This window comes from Pristiophorus japonicus, chromosome 20 (genome assembly GCF_044704955.1).
Source record: "Pristiophorus japonicus isolate sPriJap1 chromosome 20, sPriJap1.hap1, whole genome shotgun sequence".
Classification (NCBI taxonomy): Eukaryota; Metazoa; Chordata; class Chondrichthyes; family Pristiophoridae; genus Pristiophorus; species Pristiophorus japonicus.
Genome location: NC_091996.1, coordinates 59,946,600 through 59,961,059, shown reverse-complemented (window position 1 = coordinate 59,961,059; position 14,460 = coordinate 59,946,600). Strand labels below are relative to the sequence as shown.

Genomic DNA, 14,460 nt, shown 5'->3' with positions numbered 1-14,460 from the left:
AAGAGGAGATAACAGTGTTGACCAAGTCCTGCACACTGCGTGGGGGAGGGAAAGAGAAATCCAGACTTCAAGTTTGAAGTTGGTGAATGAGTGAAGTTTAGGATCAAAAGAGTGAGAGGCTCACCAACCTAATTAAATAAGCGGCGCTGTGTTTATTATCAACCTCCAAATCACTCATACATTGATTTTTCTTTCAACTTTCAGAGCAAAAAGTGAGAGCCAAGAATCAAAAATCCAAACTTAAGAGCGGATTTTTTTGTTTAGAAGGCGCTGTATGGAAAATCTTGGGGACACTGTGTGCATCTACGTCGCAAACCGGTTTTGAAGTTTTTTTTAAGTAGTTCAGTGGAGGCTGATCTGAGACTCTGCAGTGGGGGTGAAGTTCTCCTCGGAAGTGAAGCACCGGGAGTCCCCATTCTCTTTTCGGCCACAAGTACAGTGGATTAACGCCGCCTCTGAGAGCTGAAACCGCGCACAATGGCCAGGCGGCGCCTTTCATTCATTGTCCCTCGCCGACCGCAGCTTTCTCCCCCACTGTTTCTGCCGGCAGGCAGCCAATAAATAAATCAGCCCGTCCTACCTCTCGCCATAATACCATTATCTATTTACTGTTTGTAAAAAAGAGCCTTGGCGCTTGTGTGCGTTGCAAGGAGAGAAATCCTACAAATGGGAGATTTGGGGATTTTAAGACATGGATCTCAGAATATAATAATGAAGACTAGCTATATAAGAGGTCCCCTCTTCAAAAAGGAACACATTGCTTTACTTTATTCCCAAAGGGTGCAACAGAGCAATGGAGACTGACCATGTGCGAGATGTTTGAGTTGCTACAGCAATTTACAACAATGTGATCTAAAGATGCTAGATCTTTTCCTGCAAAGTTCTTCTTCACATCGATCCTGTTTGTGTGTTTTTGAATTGCCCAGATTAAGTTTACAACGTCGCTGTTAATGGGAAGGTGAGCGACTTGTTGCCTCGAAGCCCCCGCGTTAATACACTTGGTAATGGAAGGGGGGCTTTGGCACAGCTCCGCCGTTTAAATTTGGTTAATTTATTGAATGTGCCGGTTTACGTTTGCGTGCAGAAGCCCAAACAGCCCTGAGATGGAAACAAGCCGCCTTCCTTGCAGCGGCCTGTCAATCACAAGGCCAGGCTGGGGGTGAGCAAGCTCAAGAGAAGCCATCAAGTTCATTCACACCTCGCTCACCCCCAGCGCCAATAAGAAGGGCTGCAATTAGCATATTGATCCAATCAGGCTCCTCAGTCAAGCCCAAAGGCCCAGCTCTCCCCCCTCTGGCTCAATGAGATGAGAATTGACCTCTTCAGTGATGGACTTCTGTAACTAGGTGGTGTGTGTGTGTCCTAACCGGTTCGAAGCATGTCTGGGCGGCCAGTTAGTCCTGGTCAAGCAGCTAATCTGGCCAGGCCACTCAATTCCCCAGAAAGACCTCCTCGCATGCCTTTTGGCAATGGGGTTGTTCAAGATGTAAGCGCCCAGTTTTATAAGCCTGGTTACAATAGCATCTCGACCCAGTATCTGTTCCCCTTCCCACCTCTCAAAGGAGAATATGGCCATTCGGAGGCTCAACTGGGAGATTCGGCGACGGTGTCCCACCCTGGCTACTGGTATCCATTCACTCCCACCGACCCAGCGCCCCACGGAGCTGTGCATGGCCATCAGGGCAGCTGGCATGCTACTCCGCTGGCTGCTCCCGGAGGACTACTCAGCAGGTCGGAGATCAAAACGGAGAAGGAGAGCAAAGGCTACCTCCAGGAGGCGAGGTACAGCACCCCGACCCCTTCAGCCCCTTCCTACAACCACCGCTGGACCACCACCTTTTGGCAGCCGGGCCTCGCCGCCTCTACCGCCCCGGCCAACTCTACCACCTCGTCCTCCTCGGCCCCGCTGCCCAGCCACACCTACCCTGGCTTCGGCGCCTTCCCCTCGCCCCCACAGATGTACCCCAGCCCCTCACAACAGAGCGACAGCAGCCAGACTGGCTCTACCGGGACAACCAGCGAGGAAGGACAGTCCAGCGACAGCGAGGAGGTAGCTCCTTCACTCAAGGCTTCTTTCTGTGTTTTAAAACCTCATTTTTGTTTAAACGAAAGTCCAATTTTTGCTTGGAATGAGATTTTTTTCTTCTTCCATGGGGTGCAAAATAAAATGCAGAATTCCCTCCCTGTATTTCAGGGTGGTGAATATCCTGGTCGCATGTAATAAGCGTGGAATCTCCTTTTAACACCCCCTTCTCCTTCTCGTTCTCCCTAATTCTCTGTCCTTAAGTTTGTAACTTCGGCAAACTGTTTTAAAATTCGATCTATGTATTGGACATGCCCGCACCTGTGCAACGGTTTCTGTATTTGAGGCGATTGCCGGAGGATTGTAGGGACTTTGTGGGATCTTGGAGTTGTTGATCGTGGGGCGGCGTGGTTATGTTTTGTTCAGTATAAGATTTCTCACTTTCTGTAGATCATAGTCTTATAAATGTTTTAACAGAGAAACAATTGAACCACTAAATAAGAAACTTAGTGTTGTAGAGCTGTTCGAGGTGACTCTTTGGTTCCATGCCTGCACACCCTAACTTTCAATTGGCTCTAAGTGCTTGGAATATGAACGGGTTTCCGAACATGATCCTCTCTTGTGCTTAAAGGAGTATCCCACCAAAGAAAGAATGGAACAGTTTGCCAAAGAACTGAAATACAAAAGGATTACACTCGGCTTCACGCAGGCTGATGTTGGATTGGCTTTGGGGAACCTCTATGGTAAGGGTTTTTTTTTCCCCTGAAGGAGTTGTGTATGCTTATTGGGATAATTGATGCTAAAACCACTAATGCTGTAATCGTATTAAGAAATATGCAGTGCATTACCGGTACAATTTACCAGGAACAATGCTTATGACTTCCTCCAGAACTGGTGTTTAAAATATGCTACATGTTCTTGCACTTTAATTTGGGATGGTGACTGGTTCAGCCCAGTGATTTAATAGGGTGGTGGGTTAGTGTAGGCGGTTATAAATTCCAAGATTTCTCTTGAAAAATGTTGGTGTTTTAAGATGGACATAGTTGGTAATATGGGTGGGAAGAGAGAAACATTTGCCCAAATGTTAAACTCTTTGAACCCACACATTGAGCGTGGGCGTTGCAAACGTCAGTTTTTATAAGCTTGCCTTTGAACTTCATCTCAAACTCTGCTGCCGGTCGGTATCCTATCCCACACCAAGTCCTGCCCGCTCATCACCTGTCCTTGCTATTGGCCCCTAATCTTGCAAGTTTAAAGTCATAGCCTTGTGCTCCCTCCCTATCACTGTAACCTCCTCCTCAAATTCTCAATTCTATACTTTTTTTTTTGCCTTTTTGTGCATCCCTTACCCCTTTTCCCCTCCCCCCATTATTATCTGCTGCTGGAATCCTCATCCCTGCCTTTGTTAGTCCAGACTTGACCGTTCCAATGCTCTCCTGGCTGGCCTCCCATCTTCCACCCTCCATAAACCTTGAGCTCCTCTGAAACTCTACTGCCTGTATCCTAACTTGCCCCAAGTCCTGTTCACCTATCTGCTGTTTGTGGCACCTTGCTGTGCACAAATTGGTTGCTACAGCTGCCTACATTACAACAGTAACTACACTCCAGAAGTATTTAATTGTCCTGACCCTTGTTTTTGGTCATCTGTCCTAATATCTCCTTATGTGGTATCAAATTTTGACTGATTACACTCCTGTGAAGCACCTTGGGATGTTTTGTTAAGTTATGGGCACTATATAAATGCAAGTTATTAACTCCATCTCCCTCTCCTTTTTAGAATTCCACTTAAAGCCCATCTTATTTCATTCTTGTGGGTGTCTTTTTTTTGTCTGATTACACCAAGTGCCTTGGATGCTTTTCATCGTAAAAGGTGTTCAATAAATGCTAATTGTTTCATTGGCTTCTGAATTTTGCAATCCTGCTTTGATATTGGTTACAATATAAAGGTGATTTACTGACTTCCAATTTGATCTGAGGTACCAGATAGCACAGTTGAGTTACAATGAAACTTAATGAAGATCTGTACAGCATTCTACTTCTCAAGTAACGAGTGTTTTGGGGAAGAAGTGGAGCAGTGGTTTTCATTTAAAAACAGTTAAGATTATAAAATGCCCAGGATCCTTTTAGTTTCACCACAGACAGGAGTTGTATTAATGCTCAAATGTTGAAATGACCACCTAGAGATGGTCCTGCATCATTGTTGCTGCTGCTGATTCTGTGCTGGTGAGTTGCAATAGCTTGTGTAGTCCCCAGAGATAGCGGTACTGCTGTCAAAATGGGGACCAGTATAAAATTTGCTGCTCTTCCGCAGAGCCTCATGAACCTTTTTTGTCCATTTCCCTTCCACTCCCAAAGGTGTTGACGCCTTTACTGTGACAGTGGTTCCACCTCTGGCCTTTGGTACCTTGCTCAAGTGGTCATTATTGGTAGGAGCCCAGAAAGAGAATGGCATCTTATCTGCTGAGGACAACCTGGATCCTGTCCTCTCCTTGTCTGAGATCAGCTCAGCAATGTTCAAGTAGGGGTCACTGGCGATTGATCTGCACTGAGATTTGTTTTTCTCCCCTCCTCTTTCAACAACAACTTGTATTTATATAGTGCCTTTAACGGGGGGGGTGGGGGGCGAGGTTGAAGGAGATTAGAGATGGGGTCAAGCAAGGCCATGGAGGGATTTGAAAACCAGGATTGAAATTTTTAAATCGAGGCATTGCTAACCGGGAGCCAATGTAGGTCAGCGGGCACAGGGGTGAAGGGTGAATGGGACTTGGTGCGAGTTAGGACACGGGCAGCCGAGTTTTGGATCACCAAGTTTATGTAAGGTAGAATGTGGGAGGCCAGCCAGGAGTGTGTTGGAATAGTCAAGTCTAGAAGTAACAAAGGCATGGATGAGGATTCGGGGCGGAGACGGGCAACGTAATGCAGGTGGAGATAGGCAGTCTTGGTTATGCTGTGCGTATGTGGCTGGAAGCTCATTTCAAGGTCAAATATGACACCAAGGTTGTGAACAGTCTGGTTCAGCCTCGGAGAGATGGAGTTGGTGGCTCAGGCACGGAGTTTGTGGCGGGGACCGAACACAATGTCTTCGGTCTTCCCAATATTTAATTGGAGAAAATTTCTGCATATCCAGAACTGGATGTCAGACAAGCAGAGTGAGCATTTGGACACTGGAGGGGTAGAGAGAAGTGGTGGTGAAGTAGAGGTGGGTGAGCTGTTCCAATTGAACCAGAGACCTTTTCTCTTTTGTGGCTTAAGTTTATCTCTCGAGCCATGGCACATATTGGTGTGCTTTGTAAAGGAAAGAAAAAAAGTATGCCGTCGCTACAGCCCATTTTTTGCATTTCTCTGCACTTTACGTACAAGGACCAGAGAAGCTGGGATTGTTCTCGATCAGAGATGGTTGATAGATTTAATAGAGGTGTTCAAAATTATGGGTTTTGATGAGAGTAAATAAGGAGCAGCTGTTTCCATTGGCAGAAGGGTCGATAACCAGAGGACACTGATTTAATGTAATTGGTCAAAGAACCAGAGGCAACATAAGGAGGATTTTTTTTAATGCAGTGAGTTATGATCTGGAATGCACTGCCTGAAAGACCGATGGAAGCAGATTCAATAATAACTTCTGAAAGGAATTGGATAAATATTTGAAGGGAGGAAGCAATGGGAAAAGGGAATGGAACTAATTGGATAGCTGGCATAGGCACAATGGGTTGAATGACTTCATGTGCTGTATCATTCTGTGATTCAAAGTGCAGTTGTTGTGGCCATGCAGTTGCCATTTTGCTTCCAGCAAGGTCCTGCAAGTGCCAATGAGACTTTTTTGGTGATGCTTGAGGGAAGAATGCTGGCCAGCACATTGCTGAAACCTTTTTGAATAGTGTCTTGGGAACTTGCAAACAAGACCTTGGCTTAATGTCTCAGCTGAAGGTTCACCCCTTTGCAATATTCCCTCTGCACTAGTGTTGGCTTAGATTGTGTGCTTGAGTGGGGTTTGCATACACTTCCTCAAACTTGTGTGCAAAATCCAGGCTGTACTAGGGTGCTGCCGTCCCAGTCATTCGGCTGAGACGTTGGCGTCTGAATGGCCTGCCCCCTCTGGTGGGTGTAAAAGATCTTGCGGCATTATTTTTTTAAAGAGCAGGGGAGTTTTCCCTGGTGTCCTGGCCAACATTTATCCCTCAACCACCACCTAATAAACAGATTAGCTAGTCTTTATCACATTGCTGTTTATGGGACCTAGCTGTGTGCAAATTAGCTGCTGCATTTCCCACATGACAAATGAATACACTTCAAAAATACTTCATGGGCTGTAAAGCGCTTTGGGATGACCGGAGGTTGTGACTTGTGGAGGGAAGAGTGATGCACAGAATTTGAGGTTATAATCCTTTACGTAGGATATACAGCACAGAAACCGGCCATTCAGCCCAACCAGCCCATGCCGGCGTTTATGCTCCATTCAAGCCTCCTCCCGTCTTTCCTTGTCGACTCCATCAGCATAACATTCTATTGCTGCCTTTCTCGTATGCTTATCCAGCCTCTCCTTAAATGCATCTATACTATTCACTTCAACCACTCCCTGTGGCAGTGAGTTCCACATTCTCACCACTCTGGGTGAAGAAGTTTCTGAATTCTCTGTTGGATTTCTTGGTGACTATCTTTATATTGATGGCCTCTAGTTCTGCTCTTCCCCACAAGTGGAAGTGTACTCTCAAAACCTCGAAACCTTGCATAATTGTAAAGACTTCCATTGGGTCACCCTTCTCTTTCCAGCCTGTCCATCCTTTCCTGAAGGGTATAACTTCGCATTTCTGGTATCATCCTTTTAAATCACTTTTGCACCCTCCAATCCTTTTTTTATAATATGGTGATCAGAATTGTACACTGTCTAACCAAGGCAAAGTGGTTTGTTTTGCACCCATACTAAAGTTAGTTTAAGTGTAATTGTAAATCTGTTGTGGCACACTCACTGGCTGCATGAGGATCTGGCCCATTGCTTCTAAAGGTTGGGCTCCCCTGCCCTACATCTTCCCCATCAACATTTAACCGTTTGTTGCTAACTTTTCACTGTCCACAAAGGATTACATCTGCCCCTATTGGCCCCGTTATCTTGACAATCTGAGCCTGGTTGCATTGTCTCATTATTTGCCCTGCTGCTCAGCGAATAGTTTTGCTTACAGTACTTTTCCTTTGCAAACAAAGCAGTAATAGTTCCCAGTCTAATATCTGGGTACTCTGCTCATAACCCCTTTTCTGGAAAGTTTCTGCTTGTAGCTTCTGTTTCTCTGCTTTTATAACCAATTTTCACTTATTTATTTTCCCTTTTTTCCCTTCTGTGAATCCTTGTCTCTGCTAATCGTCACCAGTGTGGAAACTTGTCACAAGCTTTTTGAAAATCCAGGTACAGCATACTGGCCATTCATTGACTGTTTGTACATAACATTTGCAAAATGCAGGAATACACCAGAACACTCTTGGTAGTTAACAAGTGTTATGCTCATGAATTAAAGACTCTAATTTTTGGGTGAAGTGGGTTTAAAGGGTGGAAATAATTGAACCAGGGCATGCAGGCATAATTCAGTCCCCAATTTAAAGTTGTAGGTTCTGAAACTGCATATGTAAACGTCAACTGCAGATGCTGGAAATCTGAAATAATTTAGTATACTGTATTGACATTTAATGACCAGGGATGATGGTGCAAGGCATCTCCTCTACATTGAGGAGACCAAACGCAGATTGGGTGTACGCTTTACAGAACACCTCCCTTCAGTCCGTGGGTGTGACCCTGAGCTTCCGGTCGTCTGTCACTTTAATTCTCCACTCCAACTCTGATTTCTCCGTCCTTGGCCTCTTACATTGTTCTAACGAAGCTCAACGCAAGCTCGAGGAACAGCACCTCATCTTTACAGCCTCTTGGACTCAACATCGAGTTTTAACAATTTCAGACCATAAACTCTGCCCCTGCCTTTTTTTCGTCATGGCACCTGTTGATTCTACCATTTACACCTCCTAGATTCCTCTGTTTCCTAACTTGCCCCATTACAATCTCCTTTTGCCTTGCACCATCATCTCGTTTGTCATTTAATCACTCCTGCTTTCCATCCTATCACAGACCTTCCCTTTTGTTCTTTCCTCCCCTCCCCCTTTCCTTGTCCTGCACTTGCTTAAAAACCTGTTATCTCAATTTTTTCCAGTTCTGATGAAGGGTCATTGACCTGAAACGTTAACTTTGTTTCTCTCCACAGGTGCTGCCTGACCTGCTGAGATCCAGCATTTTCTGTTTTTATGTAAACTTGTCACACTGTAATAACTCCATGCAGTGCCACCACTGACAGGAGGGTGTAATTACAACATGACTGTTATGGATTCCTTTGTCTACATCCATAATGGTGGGGTGCGGGGGGGGGGGAGGAAAAAGTTGACTGAGCAAGGTCGAAAAGCGAAGGTTTAAAATTTAGTGATACAGCAGTAGTATGGTTAATTGCATTTGTTTTTTTCTCTCATTTTGACCAGCACATTTTGCATCAGTTGTTACTCCATTCCTCCAGCTGTGATATTTAAATAGCTGCTTTCCCTCCTGATTCCTGGTGCTGGTTTCAAGTTGGAGGTGGCAGAGCCGAATAGATGCAGGGAGGGGAGCAGGTACAGGCAGCAGTACAAATGGTGCCACTTGTGTAAATGTTCTCTCTGTTGTGTTAAACTTGCATGTAACTGTACCATGTCCTCTGTGCTGTACATGGAGATTCACTGCATGGAGTAGATGGCGTGGGATTCATCACACGCTGGTATTACATTTTGCCTCCACCATTTCAGCAATGTGTTTTTGGCAGGGGAGGGAGTGGATCTCCAGTTTTAAAAAGTTTGCCCTTTCAATGTATTTGTCACTCTTGCTCCGAATATGTTCTTATGAACCTTATTGACAAATGAAACCCTCGAGTGAATTGAGAAGTTTGTGAATCTTTGGAATTCTCTACCCCCAAAAGGCTGTGGATTCTGAGTTGAGTATCTTTGGGTACTAAGGGAATTGAGGGATATGGAGATCGGGCGGGAAAGTGGAGTTGATGTAGATCAGCCATGATCTTATTGAATGGTGAAGCAGGCTAGAAGGACCAACTGGCCTACTCCTGCTCCTAATTCTTATGTTCTTGTGAGCCATGTTGACAAATGAAAATGTTTCAATTCCTCCGCCAAGGGTGATCCGCTTAACCTGTACATTGATTGGAAAAACCAAAGAACTGTTGGAATTAATATTTTCTGTTGGTTATGATTAACTTGTCTTTTTTTTGTCTAGCCAATTTTCTTCCAATTCCTAAAGGTCTTGATTCTTAGGCTTCATGACCTGTTCAAGTGACTATTCAGGTGTGAGCTGTGATGGGAAAGTGTTGATAGGCTGTTCCAATCTATTTGTAGAGTGGACTCACCTGACATCCACACACACGGACTTGAGCAGGAGTGAAGGAATAGCAAAACTATTCTTCCTTACCCCATGCCTGCTGAGCTAACTCGGCACGCTGGGGGTAAGGAGCTATGATTCCTGGTTTGCTGTCTTGTTGCTTCATGGCGTTTAGTTTGTTCTGTAGCCAGATCCATTCAAATCATTCAGTAGAATGATCCATTCAAATCATTCTAAAATGATTGGCTACATGTGGGGACCTGGTGTGGTGCAGGTTTAGTACACTACATTGGTTTGAAACTGCAGATCGGCATATGCTGTCACGATGTAGCATTGTGAACCTGGACTGTCGGTGAAAAGGTCCTTTCCTGTTGTTTGTGCATTGAGTCCAACCAGGGATCAGCTCGTTTCCTGCATCTGATCATCCTTGATAATTGTGGCTTGATCAACTCCTGCCTTTTATTTTGTACAATGATGTTGTTCACTCACCACCTCATCCTTGATATGCCCACTGATGAAATTCTTCCTCTTCCATTTCAGGGAAGATGTTCAGTCAGACCACGATCTGCAGGTTTGAAGCGTTGCAGCTAAGTTTCAAAAACATGTGCAAACTGAAACCGATACTTCAGCGCTGGCTGAACGATGCAGAGAACAACGGTGGTCTGCCCGAGGTAGGGGCATCTTGTTGGCTTCGTAAAATCCACGATGCTCATGCCATAATAACAGACCATTGTAGCGCTCCCCTGGCTGTTCTTCCTGGACTGGGTGGATTGCGGAGTGTTGGTTCATGGCAGGATGGTTTACTGAGGGGTGTGGGGGTTGGGGGGATGGAAGGAATTAGTCCACTCCTGTCTTGTCTTGTGATGCCTCCCAAGTATGAACTTTCCATAAGTGGGTAGGTGCAAACTTGCTCCCCACTTCCAATGACCCAACTGCTGCCCTGGTAGAAATCAGCAATCTCACTAATACCAGGGCTGAGGTCCTGTTCTTCTCGGTCTGTGTAGCTCAGTAACCACTCCAAGTGACCTATTCAATCCTCTCACTAATGCAGAGATGGTTTGAGAATCACTTCTGTTGGTGATTGGTGACCTTAGGCTGCAAAGTTCACAGTAACTAAACTTATAGCTGCGGTGTTTGCTTGGAGCCTAAACCTTCGATGTGCAAATTTTTAATATCCTGAAATCTGCCAAACTAAAGGATGGCTACAACTAAAACTGTCCCCATTCTGACCAATCCAAGTTTACTTGCCCACATGACCTTCCCATTATTTATCACTGGGACTAGAGTATTTGAGTCTGTCTAATTTGCTCACTGCTTCTGATAGTTGTGCCAATCTTGGTTTTGTGAGTGCCAGATGCCCCACTGGTGGCTGTTCCACCTGAGAGTCTTGGTGAGGGACTGTGAATGGGGCTACCTGGGTCCCATGTCCTAAATGCAGGAAGTCTTAGAATGGAAGTGTCCTATGCAAGTAAAGCGTGAAATGAAAGAGTTGCCGCAGGCTATATGGAAAGTTTTGGAAGATATGAACATAGGATTGTATTTTTTTTTTTGTCCTTGCATTCAAATGTTCATGTAATGGTTGCTTTTCAATCCTTTTCCCCAAGATTTGTAATGTGGAGCAGGTTTTGGATCAGTCCAGGAAACGCAAGAGGAGAACCAGCATTGAGAACGGTGTGAAGAGAAATTTGGAGACCTACTTCATGAAATGTCCCAAGCCCACAAGCGAAGAAATCTCCCAGATTGCTGAAGACCTCCAATTAGACAAAGAGGTGAGCATCATTGGATTTACCATCAACAACTTGCATTTAAATAGCATGTTTAATGTAGTAAAACATTCCTAGACACTTCAAGAACGTTGTCAAACCAAGCTGTAGGGATATTGAGACATTGGGACAGGACAGGTGACCAAGATATAAGAGGAGAGAGCGAGAGAGGCGGAGAGGGGAAATTGCAGAGCTTAGGGCTTCGGCAGCTGAAGGCACGGCGGCCAATGGTGGAGCAATGACAATCTGCTCTGAAGGAGTTCAGAGATCTCGGTTGTAGGGCTGGAGAAATTAGAGATATGGGGAGACAAAGCCATGGAGGGATTTGAAAACCAGGATGAGAATTTTATAACCGGGAGCCAATGTAGGTCAGCGAGCACAGGTGATGGGTGAACGGGATTTGGTGCAAGTTAGGACATGGACAGCAGAGTTTTGGATGAGCTTATGGAGGGTGGAAAGTGGGAGAGCGGCCAGGAGAGCATTGGATTAGTCAAGTCTGGAGGTAAGAGGCGTGAATGAGGGCTACAGCAGCGGATGAGCAGATGCCGGATCGGAGATGGACAGGCAGTATTGCATAGGTGGAAATAGACGGTTTTGGTGTAGGAGCAGATATGTGGTTGGAAGATCATCTGTCAAATAGGAAACCAATGTGGCGAAGGGTCTGCTTCAGCCTCAGTGGCCAGGGAGAGGGATAGAATCGGTTAGGGAACAGAGTTTGTGGTGGGAGGAAATTTCTCCTCCATCCAGTGCTGGATGTCGGACAAGCAGTGTCACAAAGTAGAGATAGTGGCGGGGTCGAGTGAGGTGATGGTGGGGTAGAGATGGGTGTCCTGGCCAATATTCATCCCTCAATCAACATCACCCAAATATTATTTGGTCATTATCCCATGGCTCTTGTGTGCAAACTGGCTTTCGTGTTTTTTATATTTGTACATTACAGCAGTAACTACACCTCAAAGTTCTTCATTGGCTTTGGGATGTCCTGAGGTTATGAAAGGTGCTATATAAATGCAAGTCAACTTTTTTTTTCTTGTGGAACCTAATGTGTTTTCCGATGTCTGAGAGGAGCTGCATGCATGGGGAGGGGGTTAAGGTTAGATCCCTGGGGATATCCTGGATACAACTGAATAGATAAAAATGGAACCAAGCAAGGGCAGTCGTCGGGAGAAATGTTGAAGGGTGGTCAGCCATATTAAAGGCTGTGGACAACTAGAGAAGGGATAGTTTGCCATGGTCACGGTTACAAAGGATGTTATTTGTGACTTTGATAAAAGGCCTTTCTCAATGTTGTGAAAGGAGTGGAAACCGGATTGAAGCGATTCAAGCATGGAATTGTGGGAAAGGTGTGCATGGATGTGGGTGGTGACAACATGTTCAAAGACTTGAGAGGAAATGAAGTTTGGAGATGGGGCGGTAGTTTGCAAGGGTAATGTAAAATGTGTAACTTTGAGTTCCGATCGCAGTATTTGCCAGGGAAGGAAGGATGTAATTTGAGGGATATCTGGCCAATGTTGATCAGCTTCCAGACTGCCGGATAATTGCCTCGGGCAGGTGGAGGGAAGGAATCCATTAAGGGATGGGGCAGAAACCAGTTATGTACTGTATAAATAAACTACTGTATTGTACGCTACAAAATGATGTATGAGGAGCATTATACTATGCAATGCAGAATGCATTCTGCTACGGTGAAGGTGCTCTCAAGGTTACAGTCTAATCATTAATTTGAGTTTATTCGAAGGTTAACTGCTTTTTGGTTAATTGTTTTTGGGCTGCAGATCAGATCCCCGGCCTAGTTTGTAGGGGTTGGTACCGTTCTCTGTTGGAAGGGTTTGTACACTACAAATGACTGCAAGAGCTGTGTTGACTATTAGTTTAAATATAATCAGTGTCCGTGGGACATGCACAGGAGGAAATACAACCAGATATACTTTTTCATAGCCCGAGATGCTTGAGCACAGGCGACACCATTTGGCTCATTGTACCTGCACCTCTGATCGTTGCACCCTATCAATCCATTCTAGTTCCAATTTTCACCTCTTCCTGTACTCCAATATCTTACTCCCTCCTTGAAGCAATGCCGAATTAGCATTTAATAGCCATGTATAGATCTGCTTTGCAAATTTCTAAAAGCTTTTACATGAGCACCTCATTTATATATTCCTTTCCTGCCAGTTCATTGAACAGTGCAAATCTTTCTCCTCTTTCCCCCCTGCCCCCCCCCTGCCCCCCCCAAGGTTAATCACAATAATCTCTTCTCCCCAGTATGTTTGAATTTTGTTGCACGTTGCACCTTTTCCATTTTTCAAAAATCCTTTCTGAAAAGGAATGCCAGAAAAAGGCACTTGTGCTCCCCATTTGTCCTTCCAGCAGATTTTGGCTGTTTAAAAAAAAAAAAATGACACTTGCTGCAGAAAGTGAGGTCTGGTATTTAACCAGCAGATTTACATTCCTGCAATGCCACTCCGCCTTGAAGGGCCAGCAAATTCTGGGCCTGTAATTATGGAGGTGATGGAGAGGCCATTACCAATGGTCACTTCCATCACAGCAGAAAATACAATAGGGGGGGGAAAGAGGAGAGGAGGGAGAATATTAAATGGTCCATGTACAAATTTATTTTTTTTGGCTTGGCATAAGTTTGAGTTGTTTAGGTTGTGTTGCAAGGTCAACTGTGGTTGGTGCCTGACTAAATCTAAATGTTTCCATCTCTCGATAGGTGGTCAGAGTTTGGTTTTGCAATCGAAGACAGAAGGGGAAGAGGATGACCCTACCTTGTATGGAAGAGAAAGATGTACAAATCCACGAGGGGAGCCCACTCCACATGTCTCCCAGTGCCCTGATGCTATCTGACCCCATAGTTACCCAAGGATATAGTGCAGCTATGGTGCCACCTCCTATGTATATGTCTCCCTTCCCTCAAGCTTTGCACCCTGCTGTCTCCATGGGCCATCACAACAGTTAGAGGACCAGCCATTTGTCTCTATTGGCCCGAGTGCAAAGCCTCCCGATTCTAATGGTACCAGTTGGTAGCACATGGCTGAGTGTTGTCTCTAAACTATCTCGGATCTAGGAAGTAGCTGAAGGTTTCATCTGACACTAAATCTCAACTTTGCCTCCATTTCTTTCTCTAAAATTCTTCCTCTCCTTTTCCCCAACTATAGGATTATGAATGAGATTGGGTGCTTGGCCCACTTTCTTTTTTTTATATAAATATTTAATGGGAATTTTTTAACTTATTGAAATCGTTTCTGGCTTTAATGTACTGAACGTTTTGCAATGTGAAATTTTTC

The 14,460-nt window shown here is 44.9% G+C and overlaps 1 protein-coding gene across 1 annotated transcript; it reads left to right on the top strand.

The window, feature by feature from the left end:
- Positions 1-1,378: 1,378 nt before the first annotated feature.
- LOC139232939 (POU domain, class 5, transcription factor 3-like) lies at positions 1,379-14,132 on the top strand. Its single transcript, XM_070863432.1, has 5 exons — positions 1,379-2,050; positions 2,655-2,766; positions 9,951-10,081; positions 11,015-11,179; positions 13,887-14,132. Exons 1-5 carry the CDS (start codon positions 1,379-1,381, stop codon positions 14,130-14,132), a joined length of 1,326 nt encoding a protein of 441 aa, XP_070719533.1.
- Positions 14,133-14,460: the final 328 nt, after the last annotated feature.